Below are 19,972 nucleotides of genomic sequence, written 5' to 3'. Positions count from 1 at the left end.
ACCAGAAGAGAGGTACATCCAAGAGATGGAACACCTCAAAACCAGAGTAGAGAAAGACTTTCCCTAGGAAAAAGCAAGAAAGCTAGGAAGAACAAGAAATGGATAGTAAGATGGGTACTAGGGTTGTAGCCAAACCAGCCTTTTCATGATGATTGCTCAATTCTGCTTAACTTTTTTGTTTGTTGTCTGAGTCCTCCCAAAGTCCTCAGCATGGAGGCACCAAGGCCCAGAAAGAGTAATCTGTGTAAGGGGTATGGAGGCCCAGTGGGGGTTGGGTAGAGGAGTAGTCAGTTATGCTTCCATTTTCCTCAATAGCACCGAGAAGTCCGTCTGAAGTGCCTGAAGGCTCTAAAAGGGCTGTACAGCAGCCAGGATTTGACTGCCCGCCTGGAGCTCTTTACCAGCCGCTTCAAGGTGAAATTGGGGCCATACTCCTGTGCTTGACTCTTGGTGTGGTTCCTGTTTCCCCACCTTATCTTTCCATTCCTGTTGCTCTTATGTATGTGTAGCTATCCCAGCATCTGCTTCTGTGCCTTTTTTTTTTTTTTAAGGAATCTCTCAAATTCTCTGAGAGTATGATGTTTGGGCATGAGTATGATGAAGTGTTGAGCAGTGTGCTCTTTCCTTACAGGACCGGATGGTTTCTATGGCCATGGACCGAGAGTATGATGTGGCGGTGGAGGCTGTCAAGTTACTAACCCTTATCCTAAAGTGAGTCCTGGGGAGTGGAGAGGCATGCATCTCATACTTTTATCTTTCTAACATCAGACAGGCCCTTCCAGAGTCCTAGCCCTCCACCTGTCATAAGTTGATTCTTTCTTATGTGTGGGTTGAAACATAGAGGTCATTTCTGAGTTGCAGCATCTCCGGGAAAATTTCCATCTTCTCTAACTCTCTATACTCCTCTGTCTTCCATTCTTCCACTTGTTTAAAAGTTGTCAATTAATCCTTGTTGCTTTTTTTTTTCTTTTTGGTTCATCTTTTGGATTGTTCCAAATCTTCATTTGCCTCTTTTGATTTCTAGCCCTGGGTTGTGCTAGAGGACAACAGTCATATCTACCTACTTTTTATTCTTTTCTCTTGGCAGGAACATGGAAGGGGTACTGACAGATGCAGACTGTGAGGGCATCTACCCTGTTGTATATGCCTCTAACCGAGCCCTGGCGTCTGCTGCAGGGGAGTTTCTGTACTGGAAGTGAGTAGGGGCCTCTCATTTGTTCCTGTAATACTATCTGCTGTTGTTTTCTCTCAACTCCTTGAGGCTTCCCTTGGCTCTGCACTTTTTCTTATACCTTTCCTTGGACTCTTTCTGTCCCCCGTAGTGATTATTCCACTCCTCATTTGCTCCCATGTGTGGCCTTTTCCCCATGTTCATTCTACCAGGCTCTTCTACCCTGAATGTGAGACTAGAACAGTGGGTGGGAGAGAGCGACGCCGAAGTCCACGTGCCCAGAGGACTTTCTTTCACCTTTTGCTGTCCTTCTTTGTGGAGAGTGAGGTGACGTATGGGAAAGTATTATTTGGCTGTGGTATATAAGACCTGCTGGTGGAGGAAGATGGGAGCTGGCACTGTGGGAAGGAAAGACATAGTTTAACAGTAGCCACTTTCCAGAATTTTCTAATGTGGCTTCAGTATTAACATGTACCTTTTTCAAATAAAATCTTATCATTTTGCAATGACGTGGGTGAAACTAGAGGATGTTATGCTAAGTTGCAGTAAGTTTCTCAGAGAAGGACAAGTATCATATAATTTCACTCATCTGTAGAATTTAAGAAACAAAACAGAAGATTATAGGGAAAGGGAGGGAAAGATAAAGTAAGATGAAATCAGAGAGGAAGACAAGCCATAAGAGACTCTTAACTCTAGGAAACAAGCTGAGGGTTGTGGGGGCGGGGGTGGGGGGATGGAGTAACTGGGTAATGGGCATTAAAGAGCGCACATGATGTAATGAGCACTGAGTGTTATATGCAACCTATGAATTGCTGCACTTCTGAAACTAATAATACACTGTATGTTAATCAATTGAATTTAAATAAAGTAAAATTTTAAAAATGTAAAAAAAACAACAACATGTACCTTCTTCCACAGCTCCATGACCATGCTGCTTACTTAGTAGACAGCCTGTGGGACTGTGCAGGGTCTCAGCTAAAGGACTGGGAGAGTCTGACCAGCCTGCTGCTGGAGAAGGACCAGAGTGCGTACTGTGTAGTAGCCAGAGGAGGGGACTTTTCACCTCCTAGTAGGAAACCAAGAGTCTTATAAAGGCAGAGGTGTCATGGGTAGTGGGGAAGTTGGAGTAACTTGGAGATGAAGGATGACTAATTTGTGATTCTATGTTTTTCATCCTTCTGCTGACCCAGACTTGGGCGATGTGCAGGAGAGCACACTGATAGAAATCCTCGTGTCCAGTGTTCGGCAAGCTTCAGAGGGTCACCCACCTGTGGGGCGGATCACTGGCAGGAAGGTACGGCATGAAGGGTGGGTGGATTGGTTAGCAATATTAAATCCAGATAGGCATTGTCACTCCTTATCCCTAAGCCTTGGGTTAGGGTGCCCATTCTCTGCCTCTCAAAGAATTCCATTTCTAGAAAAAAATCTGAAGGAGTTGCTAAATGAATTCTCTCTTCTTCCTGGGAAGATAAGGTTGTGGGGGAAGAGGGATACATATCTACACCCTCTGGAGCCACTGTTTTTCTGCACATTTCCCTCCACCCCCCAAATGACTAATTCCAGGGCTTAACCCCAAAAGAACGTAAGATCCAAGCCGACGACAGGGTGAAGCTGACAGAGCATCTCATCCCTCTGCTGCCCCAGCTCCTGGCCAAGGTAGAGCTGCCCCTGTTCGGTATCTGGGAGTGAGCAGTGAATGGAAATGGCCTTCAGTGAGGACTGGGAGTAGGACTTAGCATATGTGAGCTAGTAAGTAGCTCTCCCTCTCAATCTCTGCAGTTCTCAGCTGATGCGGAGAAGGTTGCTCCCCTGCTCCAGCTTCTCAAGTACTTTGACCTCAACATCTACTGTACTGGGCGCTTGGAGAAGGTGAGGAGAGGAAAATATAGTTCTATACCTTGCTGCTTCCTTGCTAGGACCAGAGGTTCTACTGCCAGTGTCTGGTTCTTCTCAAGAACCTTGGTTCCAGAAAAATCAGTAAGCCTACCCTTTCAGAGACATCTTATCCTTGAAGTTTAATGCTTTCAGCAATATTTTTTCAGTTTTCCTCAGCACTCCTCCCCTCCAGAAGACTTGCTCTCTCCCTTGCTCCCCCACAACATGATCTTCTCTCACCTGTCTCTCTGTTAGCATCTGGAGCTGTTCTTACAGCAACTCCAGGAGGTGGTGGTGAAGCATGCAGAGCCTGCAGTGCTTGAGGCTGGTGCTCATGCCCTCTATCTGCTCTGTAATCCTGAGTTCACCTTCTTCAGCCGGGTAGATTTTGCCCGCAGCCAGCTAATGGACCTGCTGACTGACCGCTTCCAGCAGGAGCTTGAAGAGCTGCTACAGGTAGGAAGTGGGGCTGAAAGATGGGACACCCCAAATTTGGGCCCTAGGGGGCCACGAGATGGGGCACATGAATCTAGGAGTTTTGGGGAAAATTCCATTGTGGATCCTCTTTCTTCCTCAGTCATCCTTCCTAGATGAGGATGAGGTGTATAGTCTGGCAGCCACTCTGAAGCGCCTCTCTGCCTTCTACAAGTGAGCAGCTCATCTCCTGTTCCTTCCTGTTTCTGCTGGTGTCTGTGGTGTTGATTCCTCCTGTTTGTTCCTGCGTAATGTTTCCCTCTCTTTTCTAAAGTGCTCATGACTTAAGTCGCTGGGAGCTCTATGAGCCATGCTGCCGGCTCCTCCAGAAGGCTGTGGACACTGGAGAGGTTCCTCACCAGGCAAGTAGACAAGTCTGAGATGTGGAGGCAGAGAGTTTTTAAGGGCTCTGTGTTTCAGGTGGCTAGTGATTTCAGGCAGTTCCAGGCCCAGGAATGTGGAGTAGACATGAGAGGAAAGTCAGGTGCTTGCTGTTATTCTGTTCCACTCTGGAAGTTGAACTGTACTTTCCAATGTCTGAAAATAGCCATCCTCTCTGGTTTTCTGAGAGTGAAGGATAATGTTGAGGGATTCTAGGAGACAGATAAATAAGGGGGAGGTGGCATTCCTGTCCAAGACAATTCTATGAAGATTGTCCAGAATTGGTTCTTTTCCCTCCAGAGAAGGAATCATGTGTCTCCCAATATCATTTTCTTTCTTTGCTGCTTTGTATGTGTGTTGCCTATTTGCCTTTCCCTTTCTCCCTCCCTCCTTGTTCCTCCTTCTCCTGACTCATCCATTTTTCCAACATCTGGTTGTTACAGGTGATCCTGCCAGCCTTGACTCTTGTCTATTTTTCCATTCTCTGGACACTAACTCACCTTTCTGGATCAGGTGCCTCCCAGGTGAATATGGGTCTGAGTAGGGGGATTGGGAATGGAGGAGCCTGTGTCTCCATTCCTCCTCCTTAAGCCACTGTCTCCACAGAAGCAGCTGTTGAGTTTAAAGGGCAGGATGGTGGCCTTCTGTGAACTCTGCCAGAGCTGCCTGTCAGATGTGGATTCTGAGATCCAGGAGCAGGTTAGCATTTACTTAGGTGGGACCAAGGAGGCATGTTTCTCCCCGTGGTCAGAGGAAGCCTTGTTCTAAGGGGAAATTAGCTGTATAATTTCCATCTTGATCAACATCCTGTCCTTTTTCAGCATTCTTTTTTTTCCAACAGGCTTTTGTCTTACTGAGTGATCTACTTCTCATCTTCAGCCCTCAGATGATTGTAGGGGGTCGTGATTTCCTTAGACCCCTTGTCTTTTTTCCTGAAGCCACTCTCCAGTCTGAACTAGCCAGCTTCCTCATGGACCATGTCTTCATCCAGCCTGGAGAAGTGGGCAGTGGTACAAGGACTCTGTACCTGGGGCTCAGGGAGGGTCTGGGGCTAGGACTGCCTAGGTGTATAAAGGCAGGAGGCCTAAATCTGTGGTTCTAATATTTCCATTCTGCATTAATGTGAGCCAGGTCATTCCCAGGAGGATCATTTACAGATAGAGCAACTCCACCAGCGGCGCCGCCTCCTGGCTGGGTTCTGCAAGCTGTTGCTTTATGGGGTGCTGGACATGGATGCAGCCTCAGATGTTTTCAAACACTACAGCAAGGTGCAGTGAAGCGTCAGGCTGAGCACAGCCAGGACTTCCAACACTGGAGGGCTCCGGGCAGGGCGAGGTGGGGGAGGTGGTGGTGTCAGGCTTGCAGGAAAAGTGGGAAGGAAAAGGCAACAGAAGTTTGGAATAAAGAAACCAAAGGGATCCCTGGGTGGCGCAGCGGTTTGGCGCCTGCCTTTGGCCCAGGGCGCGATCCTGGAGACCCGGGATCGAATCCCACGTCGGGCTTCCGGTGCATGGAGCCTGCTTCTCCCTCTGCCTGTGTCTCTGCCTCTCTCTCTCTCTCTCTCTGTGACTATCATAAAAAAAATAAAAATAAAGAAACCAAAGAGTCAGTAGTAAGCAATCATGGGAAAAAGCTGTTAGGAAGAAATTCATTGGAAAGGAAATAATCTTACTTCCTTTCCAGAGTTTTTTTTTTTTTTTTCTTGTAAACTAAGTCTCCATAAACTGGAGTGTAACAAAAGAAGAAGAAAAAGAATGGAAGAGGGATCAGTCCTTACAGGATATCTAGATGTGTACCTCAGTTTCCTCAACTCACCATTATATTGATTTCTGTTTATTTTGAGCACCTCACATGGGCCAGATACCATTCCAGGTGCTAAGGATACAGCAATGAGCAACACAAAGTTCCTGCTTCATGGAACTTCCATTCTAGAAGGAATATAGTGAAGGCTTCGGTGCTGCAAAGAGAGCAGACACTGGCCGGCTCACTACTCCCCTTCCCTAAGAAGTGGGCTCAGGGCAGTTTCTTTCCTTATTTGTTTGCCTAAACTCTTTGGGCCCCTACCTATTGGCTGGAGAGGAGGTTTAGTCTTAGATGTTTTATCATTCGATTCATGTTGCCTGGCTAAGGCAATTCAGGAAGGACACATGAGAAGGGATGTAAAGGAAGAAACAGAATGGAATGTCTTGTGAAACATTATCTTCTCTGTTTCCTGTCCTTCAGTTTTACAAGGACTATGGCGACATCATCAAGGAAACGTTAACTAGAGCAAGGCAGATTGACCGGAGTCATTGCTCCCAGATCCTGCTGCTGAGCCTCAAGCAGGTACTGCCTTCTGCCTGGAGTACCTCAGACCTATGATGTGCCTTCCCTGTAGCCCAGACTGTCTGCTCAACCCTTGGCCATGTAGGATGTGAGATCCTTAAGAGCAGGAACTTTCTAACTTACTTTGACTTTACTTGACAGTCTCCTTCGTAACTAATGGGTCTGTAGAAAGTATTAGTTGATGGGCAGTTTCCACCCTAACTCCATAGGATTTCAGCTATCAGGGCATAGGAGCAGCACCAGTAAAATGATAGGAATTCCTAATTTTCTTCTAGTCTGTTGTCTCTTAGTGCCTTCAGTTACTACAGATGTTTTTATTGTTCTAGAGCAAAGGTGATGGCTGTCTCTGCAGTAGGGGGCCAGGGGTAGGGGCAGTGTCTGGGAGGAAAGAAAGAGTAAAAGTAGCAGATGACATCCCAAGTCTTTGAGCATTTCTGGGCAGAGAAGGCAGTGCTGTCCTGCTCTCTTGCCACTTGTTCCTCTCTATCCCAAATGTACCATGCTTCGTGGACACAGTTGTATACAGAACTGCTACAGGAACAGGGGCCCCAGGGCCTGAATGAGCTTCCAGCCTTTGGTGAGATGAGGGATCTGGCCCGAAGGTTTGCTTTGAGCTTTGGACCCCAGCAGCTGCAGAACCGTGACCTTGTGGTCACACTCCACAAGTAAGGAAATACTAGTAGGAAGTCAGGGGAGGGTACTTGGATTTTTCTGAGAGGGCTAAGCCAAAGGCTGTGTACAGGGAGAGCCGAAGTCTGGTCTTGGAGGGAGGGATAAGCATGTAGAGAAGGCAGTCAGTGTGGCCAGTGGATGTCCTCTGGGAGACAAACGGGAAGGAGAGGGTGCCCTTGGGTGGGATGCTTCAGCTCTGGGCGGGAAATGGGGAGAGACTGTCTTTTTAAAATAATTCTGCTCCACCAAGGGAAGGCATCAAGTTCTCCTTGTCTGAACCGCCTCCACCTGGCTCCTCCAGTCAGCCCCCAAACCTGGCCTTCCTGGAGCTCCTTTCAGAGTTTTCCCCCCGACTCTTCCATCAGGACAAGCAGCTGCTGTGAGTTAGTGAGTGGGCGGGTAATGACATGGATCAGGGAAGAAGGGAACAGTGGGTGCGCAGCTCAGCCCCTTTGTCCCACCCCTTCCTTAGACTGTCCTACCTGGAAAAGTGTTTGCAGCGTATCTCCCAGTCACCTGCTTGTCCCTGGGGTCCAGTCACCACCTACTGCCACTCCCTCAGCCCTGTGGAGAACACAGCAGAGACCAGTCCTCAGGGCTGCCCCCGCTACAAGAAAAGGCGTACTGAAGGTAGAGTACCTTGTGTTTGTGTGTGTGTGTGTGTGTGTGTGTGTGTGTGTATCAGGATTCATCATGACTTCTCCGTTTTTAGCTAGTTCATAGATAAGTAGCATATGGTCTTTTGCCTCCTTCAAACTTTTGTCTTTGGTCAAATAAACATTTCACTGAGCATGTGTTGTCATTAAGGGATACTCATTTTCTTCAAGGTTTATCTAGCCAACTAAAAATAGCAAACCTCTGTGAAAAATCACATAGAAACTAATGATAAAACCAAAGATTGAATGAAGAAATCTGTACATTTAAGAGGCCCCTTTTTGCATCTACTATTCTATTGTTTTCCAAATTTTAAAGGTTATTACACAACCTTCATGATTTTACTTTCAGATCACAACCTTTTTTTTTTTTAAGATTTTATTTATTCATTTATGAGAGACACAGAGAGGCGGAGACACAGGCAGAGGGAGAAGGAGGCTCCATGCAGGGAGCCGGATGTGGGACTTAATCCCCAGACCTGGGATTAATGCCCTAAACTGAAGGCAGACACTCAACTGCTGAGCCACCCAGGAGTCCCAAGATCACAACCTGTCTTATAATCTAAGATTTTTTTAAATTTTCTTTTTAAATACAGTTTCATTTTAAGTAATGTCCTAAAAATCACAAATTTGATGTGTTATCATTTCTTTGCAAGGAAACATTTTGAATTACTCATCTTCCCTGTTCCCCAGCCCTAGGCAGAATCTTTCATCTATTTCCCGTTTCTGGATTTGCCTACTCTAGATATGCATGTAGTGAAATCATACAATATGGGGCCTTGTATGGCTACCTTCATTCACTTAGCAGAATATTTTCAAGGTTCATTCATGTTTTAGCATATATCAGTACCTCATACTTTCTTATGGCCAAGTAATATTCTGTTATACAGCTATGCCATGTTTTATTTATGCATTTGCCACTTGATTGACATCTGGCTGTTTTCACTTTTTTTTTTAATTGGAATATAGTTGTAACATACAATGTTACATTAGTTACAGGTATACAACATAGTGATTCTGTAACTCTATATGATAACTTTATATGTTATGCTGTACTCACCATAAGTATAGAGATCATCAGTCACCATATAGGCTATCACAATACCACTGACTGTTTTTCCTGTGCTGTACCTTTCATCCCTCTGACTTATTTCATAGCTGGAAAGCCTATACCTTACTCCGCTTCATCCCTTTTGCACATCCCCTACCCCCTGCCAACCACCAGTTCTCTGTATTTGTGGGTCTGTTTCTGCTTTTTCATTTGTTTTGTTTTTTTAGATTCCATGTATAAGTAAAATTGTATCATTATTTGTCTTTCTGTGTCTGGTATTTCACTTAGCAGGGATTCTCTAGGTCCATCCATGTTGTCACAAATGGCAGGATCTCTTTAATGAAAGCTAAGTCATGTTCCATTGTATCAGTGTACATACACTCTATCCATTCACCTATAGAGGGGCACTTAGGTTGCTTCCATAAGGTTGCTTTCACATTTTGACTGTCGCTGTGGACATTCATGTACATGTTTTTGTGTGTACGTATATTTTTAATTCTCTTGAGGTAAACCTAGGAGTGAAATTGCTGCATCATATGGTAACTCTACGTTTAACTTTTCGAGTTCCTACCAAACTGTTTTCCAAAGTTCCTGCATCATTTACAGTCCCAGTGCCAAAATATGAGGGCCCCAGTTTTTCCACATTCCTCACAACACTGGTTATTGTCTTTCCTATCTTTCCCCATCTCCTAGCAGTCATGAGGTGGTATCTCATTGTGGTTTAAATTTGCGTTTCCCTAATAACTAATGTTGAGCGTTTTTTGATGTGCTTATTGACCATTTGTATATCTTTTTTGGAGAAATGTCTATTCAAATCATTTGCTTATTTTTAAATTGGATTATTTGTCTTCTTGATGAGTCATAGGAGTTCTTTATATACTCTGGATACAAGTGTCTCATATCAGATATATGATATACAGAATTTTTCTCCCATTCATGTGGTTGGTTTTTTCATTTCCTTGTTGGTAGCCTTTGAAATTAGAAACAGAGCTTCCTAATTTTGGTGAAATCCAAATTACTTAGTTTCTCTTTTGTTGTTTGTGCTTTGGTGTCAGCTTGAGAAATCATCACCTAATCTAAGATCATGAAGTTTTTACACCTGTGTTTTCTTCTAAAAGTTTTATAGTCTTAGCTCTTAGGTTTAGGTCTGTCATCCATTTTGAGTAAATTCATGTATATGGTGTGAGGTAGAGTGTGAGTGTAACTTCTTTTTAATGTCTTTTGCATACCACTTAAGAGTATTTTTATATCACCAGGAAACTGCTTTAATCAGTTAACTAATACTTGTTAAGGACCTATTATGTGCATGATACTGTGTTAGATGTTTGAGAGGCTGGGAAGGATCCTCAAGCAGCTTACTGTCTAATGGGAGAGAGAGGAAACACATTTAAAGAAAATTTAAATTATGAATAGTCACCAGTAAATGATAACTTCCTGAGGATTTAAAGAATTGACAGATGAGTGCCTTAGAATGCAGGGAAGGAAGGTATCACTTTGAGTCCAGTTGATCCAAAGCTTATGAAGATTCACCAGGAAGATGGAATTTAACGGAGCTTGAAAAACAGGTAAGATTTATGTAAGCTGAATAGAAGAAGAGCGAGGAGCATGAGCTAGTAGAGTAGCACTAGAAGAACATAGGAAGGTATGTGCTATCCAAGCTTGTAGATGTATAGTTTGGATGGTTTACCTAACAAAGGGTTTGCAAAGGTAGGAGAAGACTGAAAAAAGTGGTTTCATTGTCCTTTCAGCAGATATTCACTGAGCGCTATATGCTGGGAATAAAGCAGTGCACGAATAAAGACAAATCTATCTTCTTTAGAGAGTGGCAGGTTGTGATGTGTGCTTGGTGGGAAAGCAGGAAGCAAGTGAGCAAACACTGGGGAAGCAGGAGCTTCAGTCTCCTCATGAGGGATGAGGGAGGCCTGGTGGAGCTTTTGAGTGTTGGGCAAAGATCTCAAGGAAGGGAGCGGGGGTGCCTGGTGTATATAGAAGAGCATAGAGCATCCCCAAAGGAGCACCAGTGCCCAGAGGATGTACCTGGCATGTCCTGGGAACAGCTGAGAAGGTCAGATGGCAGATGGGGGGAGTATGTGGGATATAAGACTAGAGAGCTTGGAAGAACACAGAGCTTATGAGGCAGGGTACAGATTCTGGCTTTTACTCAGCAGTAAAATGGAAAACAGGATCTGTTTTATGTTTTTAAAGGCTTCTCCTGAAGGACAAACAGTGTATGTTCTCATTCATTTGGGGAATATAAATAATAGTGAAAGGGAATATAAAGGAAGGGAGAAGAAATGTGTGGGAAATATCAGGACAGGAGACAGAACATAAAGACTCCTAACTCTGGGAAATGAACTAGGGGTGGTGGAAGGGGAGGAGGGCAGGGGGTGAGGGTGAATGGGTGACGGGCACTGAGGGGGACACTTGACGGGAGGAGCACTGGGTGTTATTCTGTATGTTGGTAAATTGAACACCAATAAAAATTAATTTATTAAAAAAAATAAAATAAAGGCTTCTCCTGGGTGCTGTGTGTTGAGAATGGGCTGTAGAGGGGCAAGGGCAGGAGCAAAGGAACAGCAAGGAGGCTGTGGAGTGAGTAGACTTGGGGGAGTGGTGGTGCTGGTGAGAAGTGGCCAGATCCTGGATATATTTCTAAGGTATCACTCATAGGATTTCTTGACCAGTTGGATGTGGGATGTAAGACAGGAGTTGAGGGTTGATTTGGCCTAAAAAGAGGATTTTAGCCTAACAACTGGGGATGATGGCATTGCTACCAACTGAGATAGGGAAGGTGATAAGTAAGCAGAATGAAGCCCCAGTGTTGGCCACGTTGTCACAGGTGGAAGTGCTGGACGGACAGCTGGGGATAGGAGCTGGGGGAGAGGCAGATGCTTGAGATAAATTTGGGAGTTGGTATTCAAAAATGGGAAGCTGTGTGGCTAAGGAAGCCAGTGAAGATGGAGGATAGGAGAGGCTGAAGGGTTGAGCCCTTGGGCATCACGCCATGAATGCATTGAGGGGAGAAGGAGAGCCCAGCTTGGTCCTCCCTGGGGATACAAAGACATGGGTGTGGCTTTTTTTTTTTAAGGATTTATTTATTAGAGAACACAGGCGTTGTATACGGGTACAGGGGGCAGAGAGGGAGGGAGGGATGAGCTCAATGAGCAGACTGCCCATTGAGCATGGAACCTGATACAGAGCTCCATCTCATGACCCCAAGATCATGACCTGAGCCAAAGTTGAGTAGGATGCCTAACCAGCTGAGCCACCCAGCTGCCCCAAAGTCATATGAGTAGCTCTTCCTGGTTTTCTCTAGTCCTCTTCGACCAGTAGCAGTTCATTTTCCAGTGACTGGTTACAGGACACAAACATGGCTGTGGGACAGAAGGTAACAGGGGTGTGAACATTTACAGTTGAAAAATAGGAATATCAGTTTGAAAATACTGTCACTTGGGTTTTCTGGGTTAACCTTGGATTCTTTCTCTTCTTCTGCCTTCTTGAGTCTCTGCAGGAGAGACTAATGCTGGGAACCGGGTGGAGGGGGGGTCCTCTGCTGCTCCTTCAGATCAGAGGCACGCTGGTACTGCAGTTATCTCATTTTCCTGGCTTTTAGAAAATCATCTCCAATTTTTCTGTTCTCACTAGGCCTCGTGCTTCCACTCTTGTAGCTTCTGGGCTCCTACTGCCACTTTAAGGTTGTTGGGATTTTTTTTTCACCGTCCTTGAACAAGTCCTGGATACCATTCTGTAAGCCTTACTCTTTAGTATGTTGGGTTATGCTCAGTTTTAGTCATAACATAATGAGGCCATATAGGTTTTCCATTCTCTTTTCAACTTTCCTTAACCAAACCCTGGGCAGGTCTTGAAAACATAGGGAACATCTGTGACAGTACCTGGTCTGTAGGGAATATGCACATCTGTCTCTCTGCAGGTCCCTCCAGGCGGCAGAGAGGGGATGTCTCTTCGTCTCAGGAAGAAAGCCTGCAGCTGAACAGCATCCCACCCACACCCACCCTCACCTCTACAGCCATCAAGAGGAGGCAGCCTCTGAGGGGGTTGGAAGAGGTGGAGGAAGAAGGCCGCTCAGAACCAGAGCTGACCCAGGGGTGAGGGTTGAGGGCGGCTCTGGGCAGCTGGTCTTGGCATCTCACCATCTCCATCCTGCCATTTCTGCTCCCTTGTTCGTCCTGCAGCACTCCATTGTTCCTGGGTTCTTCCTCACACTGTTCCCATTTTCTTAAGATTTTCTTTCCCCTTGTACACTTTCCTGTTGTGTAACATCACTCACCTTACTCTTTTTACTGTTTACTTTTATCCCCATCACTGATCTTATTCATTCCCAACAGCCAACCCCTGTCAGGCAACCAGAGGTCAAGGTTCTCAAGTCCACAGCATTTCCAGACTCTCCTCAACCCTTCAGGTCCTGGTTTGGGCAACCGGCTGACCCGGTGAGCTTCTCATCATCTTCACATTTGGCACCCACTGGGAGGGGTTCTCCACTAACCTACTGCTTCTGTGCCCATACTTTTTGGACTTGTTCAAATCACAGACCACTTCCTTCCAGGATAATGTCTGCCCCTAGCATATAGAACTGGTAGAAGTAGAGTTGCTCTGATTGAAAGAGCAGTGGGAACCTGGAGCCTGCTCCACCTTCTGCCTCCCAGAGCCTCTCAGGGGTCATCCTTAAAGAGCACTATGAAAGCCTTACTCTTTGCCACTGCCCTCAGCCTCAGCCTCATGGAAGAGGATGAAGAAGAGTTGGAAATTCACGAGTTAAGTGAGGAATGGCAAGAAACAGACAAGGTGAGCAGACACAACATTCCCTTCTCCCTGTAGAACTAGAGGCAACCATGAGATAGAAGCTAGAATAGTTCTCCTCTGTTGTCCTGACCACATGCTTTCTCTGAAAGCTGCTTAGGATTTTGTGAAAGAATCAGAGTAAAGGAGAATATTTGTAAGTTCCTTTGTATTTGCTTGGACTTCTTTAAAAAAAAAAAAAAAGAGGAAAAACAAAAATACCACAAAGGACTCAGATAACGCTCCACCTCTCAATCCCCATATAAGTATTTTGTCTCTGAGTTCGAGAGTTGAAAGGAGTCCCAGAGCTAGAGATGATGGAAGGTCCCCTGGTCCCACTGTCCCGCCGCACCCCAATGGCTCCAGGCCAGTAGGAGCACGAGGAAGTTGTAAGGTGACCTGAGTCCTCAGCTCTATCACTTTGTCAAGTTAGCTTCTTGTGACTTCTCAACCACTTCATCTTTCAAATGGAGCTTGCACACTGAGAAGGGTTCTTTATGTGTCTGCTACTGTTACTCTTTTCTCTGCTGTTTGCTGAGGGAAGAAAGGGCAGAATAGTTCAGGGGAACGGAAGTCCTATACTCGGAAGGAAAAAAACAAAAAACAAAAAACAGGTCTTGAAACAGATTAGAGAGCAAGGCCACTATTAAAATAGTTTTTCCTAAACATCCCTCAGGAAAAATGCACTCTGTGGTTCCAAACGAAATAAATTTAAGGGACTTGGGTGGCAACCCAGGAGAGGAGGCACCTCTAGCTCTGAACCTTCTGCCCACCACACCTTGGCTCATGCCCCCCGTCCTTGCTGCTGCAGGGAGCTGCCTCGGAAAGGGCCCTTGCTTATTGTTTGCCACGTAACGGGTGGGAAGGTGAGAAGGGCCCATCTGACTTCCACCCGCTTTCTCTAGCACACTTCCCCCAGTGAGCACGGGCTGGACCTCTTAGATTCTACAGAGCTAAACCTTGAGGTAAGTATCTCCACACAGACTGGAAGGCAGGTTAAGAGAGGTTGTGTGTCCTTGGGAAATGCTGACAGGTAACTTGTGTACTATGCAGTAGGTGATGGAGGCCATAACCCATGGCCTGCCCTCTCTGCTGTCTTTGGAACCTTAGGAGTAGTTGTAGGGGGTGGGGGTGGAGAGTGGGGGAGGGCAAGAGATCTAGAATGGTCACCTGGAGGACGTTGCCATCATCTCTTTGCCCTTTGGGTTGTTCTGTCTCCATGTTTTCATCTTTCCCGTTACAGGATTTCTGACAGGACTCCATGCCCCTCCCCGTTTCCACTCCCCACCTCAACGGGGAAAAGGCAAACAGGAGAACAGAGAAGAAGGAACCATTACTTCCAGGCCCCATCTGGTCTTTGAAGGGAAGGAGAGTGGGCTGTGCCTTTCTAACCTAATGTTTCTCCTATGATGTTGGGATAGAGAAGCCTTAGGCCCCCTGTCCTTCCTCATACTCCTGGCTCTGTCCCTGTGTGTAGAATGCCTTTTTCCTGCTGTGTCTGGAGGAGGTGGCAGCCTTACCTCAGTACAGGAGTGGCACTGCCTCCCTGTACTGAATAGAAAGAACTCAGTAGTTTCCTGTATTTTTGGAACAGCTTTCCCAGCTTCTTTTGTACCCTAGTGATTAGCTCAATAAACATGCTTCAGGCAGCTGTTTCCCGAGTGTGGCTCGAGATTGTTAAACTGATGCACATCGGGTTCTTCGCTAGCGTCTTAAACCGCTGTGCCCGATTCTACGGTGCAGCACACAGACGCATGCCGGCGCTGCACGTGCTCGCAGCTGCTTTAGTATACTGGCTCAAGGATGCTTAGTAACTGGGAGGCCTGCTGGGGCAGAGGAACTAGGAAAACACTGGCTGCCTTCCAGTGGTTTCTCTAGTGGGGACAGTTCAGACTGAGGAGGGCAGAATCCTAATGGGCTGGAGGGGGGCCTATCTCACCTACACTGATAACAGGCCGTCCACCATGGCAGCCTTTACCCAAGGGCTCTTCCAGGGGGAATTTCATGACTTCATCCCCAAGACCTATTATAATTTGTTATTGTATAGAATCTCAGTGTCTGAGTTAAGAGGAGACTTAGAGAAGTGACTCAAAATGTCCAGCCCCTAAATCTAAGGCTTTGATGCTGCTTCCTTTTTTATCCTTACCTTCCCCACCTATTCCTTACCAAGTCCTGTCAAGTCCTTCTGCAAAATCTCTCATCTGTCCATCTCTTCCCTCATTGCTGCCCTCATCTCTCGCTTAGGCTGCTCTGGAAACCTGCCTCCTTGGAACTCTCTTTCATTTTTGTTCTGCTTCTTGGAAAAGCACAGCACCCCTGCTGTTTCTTTGCCCTGTGATGAGCATTCAGATATGTGAAGACACTCTTGTCACTTTCTACTTTGTTTAAACTCTTCAGCCTCCATTTAGATAGGATTATCAGTTCTTTGCTGTCCTGGGCATCTGCTTTAATTTCGGGTTCTCACTGTAGTCTCCCAAGCTGGATATGGCCAGTTAGCTGGTGATCTATGCAAAAGGAACCCTGACTTCCTTTGATCTGGTCAGTCAGCCAAACCCATTTCTTCATCCTCCTGTCTTCCTCTCTAGTACCCTCTCCCCCAGATAGAAGCTGAAAGTTGGGTTTAGGAGTCTCTGTTTAGAAAGGCAGCTGATACATTCAGAGATCCTGAATCTGCATTCAGAGGGAGCAGCTACAACAGGGAGGAGCCCTTCCCCTGGGGTCTGGGAATAGAGTGGAAAAACTGGTGAAGATGTGGAGGTCACTGAGGATCCAGGAGGAGGATGATCCCCAAGTTATTTCACTCCAGGCATGCTGAGGGTGCTTCACAAGATGAAGAGAGAAACTTGGCAGCTCTGTAAATATGGAGATCCTTATGCATCCAGGTAGTCCAGTGTGGTGAATTGAGCCCCAGCGTTAGAATGTGTGCAAGATCATGCTCCCCAAATTCTTTGACACTCTTTAGGGGAGAAGGTGGGTCTAGGTCCACTCCCGTGCAATATGGGCTCTATGATTACTTGACCACCAGATGTGCTTCAGATGTGAATCAGATGATTTTAACACCTACCTTTTGAGTCGTCCAGCTAAGGCCCCAAGACCCATCTTTTCTGTGCCTTTTTCTAATTCCTGACCTATAGAATCTATGAGCACAAAAAAATATGCTCATAAAACCTCTAAGGACAACAAAATTTAGGGTGGTTTGTTAGGACTAGTAACTAAAACAGAATCTCAGGTTCCTAAGACTCCAAAAGTTTGGGCATGTCAGTTAAAAACTAGTGGTTGAAGTTTATATAAATTTTTAAATCTATTGTACACATTAAAAAGTGGGGCCCCTGGGTGACTCAGTCAGCTAAGTGTTGACTCTCAGTTTCAGCTCAGGTCATGATCTCAGGGTCATGAGATCGAGCCCTGCATCAGGCTCTGCGCTAAGCATGAAGCCTGCTTAAGATCCTCCCTCTCCCTGTGCCCTTCCCTCTACCCCCACCCCCTCACACCATACGCATTCAAGCTTGCTCGCTCTCAAAACAAAACAAAAAAAAGGAGCGGGTGAGTTAATGAAATAAGTGTTTTGAAATATTTTTCTTAAGATTTTATTTATTAGAGAGCGCAAATGGGGGTAGCAGCAGCAGGAGAATGACAAGCAGGCTCTCTGCTGAGCAGGGAGCCTGATGCAGGCCTCGATCCCTGGGCCCTAAGATCATGACCTGATGAGCCGAAGGCAGACCCACTCAACCTACTGAGCCACCCAGGCACCCCTATTTTGAAATATTTTATTAATTAACAGTACAGAATGCCTATTTGCTCTAAAAAATTAGCAAAGTAAGAAACATCTTTTAAATTATGGTTTAACCTTTTCTGAGGTTCTTGTTGAAAGTTCAGTTTATTTTGATAGTTCTTTTTTATGTTCTACATCACTGAACAGAGTACTTCTCCAAACCTTGTAAATCCAAATGGAATGGGTGTTTCTTTTGCCTCATTGACTGCTTTTAATAGATGAGCCAAAACCTACTGAAATTTTTCATTTGGGAAGACTTGTAAACAGGTCAGAAAATGATTTCTAAGTCCAGTGACAATGTTCTTAGAGGGGATACACATTGTTTAGGGCCACAAAACTGCTGCATCTTATAGTATGTAGATTATAGTCCATAATAAGCTTTGGGTTTGCATTTCTTACATCAGGATGCTGATCTGATTAGAGGTGAACATTTGGATCCCTGTGAGGGCACCAGTGTCACTTAGTGGTAATAAAAGTTAACTTCCATTGTATTTTTATCTTTAAAAATGAGAAATGTTCATTTGTCCTGCATGACAGCAGTGGATATTTTGTGTACTGTCTGAGGTGCAAGCACCCTACCTTGGAAACCACGTGCCAGTAAATCTCTTGCTAACAGAGGTGGGGCTGTGGGATTCAGAGCAGGAGTCCTAAGTGGCCAGGCCTCAGCCAAGCTGGAACTGAATGGAGGCCAGCTTGCATCAGAGAGGTGGAAGTGGCTGCACAGCCTGACCTTAGCTGGCTTCAAAAGTGACACCAACCAGTGCTTTTCAGGGGACTGGCACTGCTCTGCATTGCCTGTTAGCTTACTGCTGAATAATAGACACACACACACATACACACACACACACACACACACACACACGTATGCACCGCTGGAAGAAAAGGAGGAAGGATTAGAAGCAGACTCTATAGGGTTCCCATGACCTGAGCTGAAAGCCGACACTTAACCAACTGAGCCATCCAGGCACCCTGAATAATAGCTTTTAAGTTATTTTAAATAATCTTCAATTAAGGCTTTTTCTTTTTTAATGCTTGTGGCCATGAGCACTGCCAAAAGGTGAGTTGTTGGTGTTCTTTCCTAAATTATCAAGTGAAGAGATTCTTTTTAAAGGTAAGTCATCCTGTGTGTTTGAATTCCAGGCAGCACTGACTGGGGATGATATGGGATAGAAAGTCTGTACTTGGACAGTGTGAAAGGATAAGGTAGGGGGATGGCAGAAGGTTTGTTTTCACACGTAAACATTTTAAAGTCTCCTTGAGCTCCATAGTTGATTTCCTGGGGTAGGGTGGAACAGAAGATGTGGAAAGGGCCCACAAAACAAGTCTTTCTCAAACACACATACCCTGGGAGTCCTAGGTGTTGAATTGGAATGGCGGAGAAATCAGCACTGAAAGAGGTTAGCCAGATAGGAACAGAGACAGGGTGGCCAACCTGCCAGATGAAGCCTGGGACACTAGAGAAGAGCTCTGCATGGCAGAGAAGCCCAGAATCCTGGGGAAACTGGAAGGAAAACACATCTACTTTAGCTCAGTAGGTGAGAGCCACCAAAGGGATTGAGTAGGGTAGCAGCAGCCGAAGAACAAAGCCTCTGAACCAAGTACAGGTTCTCCAGGGATGGAACAGACAACTGCTGGACTTTTATAAAAACCTTGTAGTTCAAAATCTTCACATGTATGGGAAAGGCAGCTCAGCATAGTTGCTAATAAGGTGGGTTCTGAAACTAAAATTTGTGTCCAGTCCTTGCTTCACTCTGTACTAGCCTTGTGACCCTGGCCAAGTTAGTTCCTCATAAGGTCTGTAAGTACAGAGCTGATATGTGTGACTTGCTCAGAGCAAATTTAGCATATAGTGTATGCTTTGGTGTTACTTCTCGTTTATATTACCTTGATAGGGCATAAATGGCCTTTTCACACATTTAAAATATTTGTGAAAATAAATGGATCAGTTATGAGTCTTACTCTACAAACTTAGATGAGGAAGGTCTTTTATAAAATGATGGTCACTGGGGTCACCTGGCTGGCTCAGGGGAGCGTGCAACTCTTGATCTCGGGGTTGTGAGATGGGTGTGGATGGAGATCACTTTAAAAAAATATGGTCACCAACATTCACTGAAGGCTTGAGCCAGACATGAGCAGAGTGCTACTCTGCTGTGAAGTGGAGTATAATCCTCATTGGGACACTGCTGCTTTGGGAGGTTAGGTTGTGTTGTCAAAGCTTGCAGAGCTAGGAAATTGTGGCACCAATTCAATCCTCATGGGCCTAATTCTAGAACTTGATTATGGGGATATTACTGCTGCAGCAGGACGTGAGCTGTGCGTGGCTGCAGGGATCTCACTAAGAGAAGTCAGAGCTGGAAGTGGCCGTTATCAGACCTGTGTCATCTAATGTGTGCCTCTGGGCCAAAAAGGGAAGAGGACCGGCAATGCAGGCCTGATGATACAGGACTTTTGTTAGTAGGTTTAATGACTTTTTGTGTCTCTAGAGCTCAAAATTGTGGAGACGATTCAGGAATAGCTAAGAAGTTTCTGAGAAAGGGGAAGGTCATTAAATCAAAACAAAAGCATTCTACTTAGGACCATGTAGTATGGAAACCAGAGTAAGCAAATGAATCGACAGATTAGGAAAGAAAATCCAGAAGTAGGTCATTTGTAAAAGAATTTATGATCAAGATGGCATTTCAAAATAGCAGGCAGAGACTCTGGGGACATTGGCTCTGTACCTAAAAGGTTACACTATTTTATGCCATCCCCAAAATAAATTTTTTAGGGACTAAAAGGAAACTCTTCATTAGAAGACTTTG

At 45.4% G+C, this 19,972-nt stretch overlaps 1 protein-coding gene across 2 annotated transcripts in view; it reads left to right on the top strand.

Moving 5' to 3' along the window:
• The window catches only part of STAG3 (STAG3 cohesin complex component), a 28,568-nt gene extending 13,514 nt beyond the window's left edge, over nt 1–15,054 (top strand). For both annotated transcript variants that reach the window (XM_072753023.1, XM_072753024.1), the window contains exons 11-34: nt 316–414; nt 632–711; nt 1,088–1,195; nt 1,384–1,498; nt 2,090–2,195; nt 2,362–2,465; nt 2,735–2,827; nt 2,951–3,040; nt 3,302–3,502; nt 3,624–3,694; nt 3,795–3,882; nt 4,345–4,425; nt 4,508–4,600; nt 4,743–4,911; nt 5,033–5,169; nt 6,125–6,226; nt 6,743–6,891; nt 7,149–7,277; nt 7,371–7,528; nt 12,534–12,708; nt 12,949–13,050; nt 13,330–13,405; nt 14,305–14,364; nt 14,643–15,054. In XM_072753023.1, coding sequence (XP_072609124.1) covers nt 316–414; nt 632–711; nt 1,088–1,195; nt 1,384–1,498; nt 2,090–2,195; nt 2,362–2,465; nt 2,735–2,827; nt 2,951–3,040; nt 3,302–3,502; nt 3,624–3,694; nt 3,795–3,882; nt 4,345–4,425; nt 4,508–4,600; nt 4,743–4,911; nt 5,033–5,169; nt 6,125–6,226; nt 6,743–6,891; nt 7,149–7,277; nt 7,371–7,528; nt 12,534–12,708; nt 12,949–13,050; nt 13,330–13,405; nt 14,305–14,364; nt 14,643–14,651 — 2,595 coding nt within the window. In that variant the 3' untranslated portion in view covers nt 14,652–15,054. The remainder of the gene's footprint in view (nt 1–315; nt 415–631; nt 712–1,087; nt 1,196–1,383; nt 1,499–2,089; nt 2,196–2,361; nt 2,466–2,734; nt 2,828–2,950; nt 3,041–3,301; nt 3,503–3,623; nt 3,695–3,794; nt 3,883–4,344; nt 4,426–4,507; nt 4,601–4,742; nt 4,912–5,032; nt 5,170–6,124; nt 6,227–6,742; nt 6,892–7,148; nt 7,278–7,370; nt 7,529–12,533; nt 12,709–12,948; nt 13,051–13,329; nt 13,406–14,304; nt 14,365–14,642) is intronic.
• Nucleotides 15,055–19,972: the final 4,918 nt, after the last annotated feature.

Source organism: Vulpes vulpes, chromosome 3 (assembly GCF_048418805.1).
Source record: "Vulpes vulpes isolate BD-2025 chromosome 3, VulVul3, whole genome shotgun sequence".
Lineage (NCBI taxonomy): Eukaryota > Metazoa > Chordata > Mammalia > Carnivora > Canidae > Vulpes > Vulpes vulpes.
Note: the sequence above shows the minus strand (reverse complement) of the source record. Positions and strands in the feature narration are given on the sequence as shown.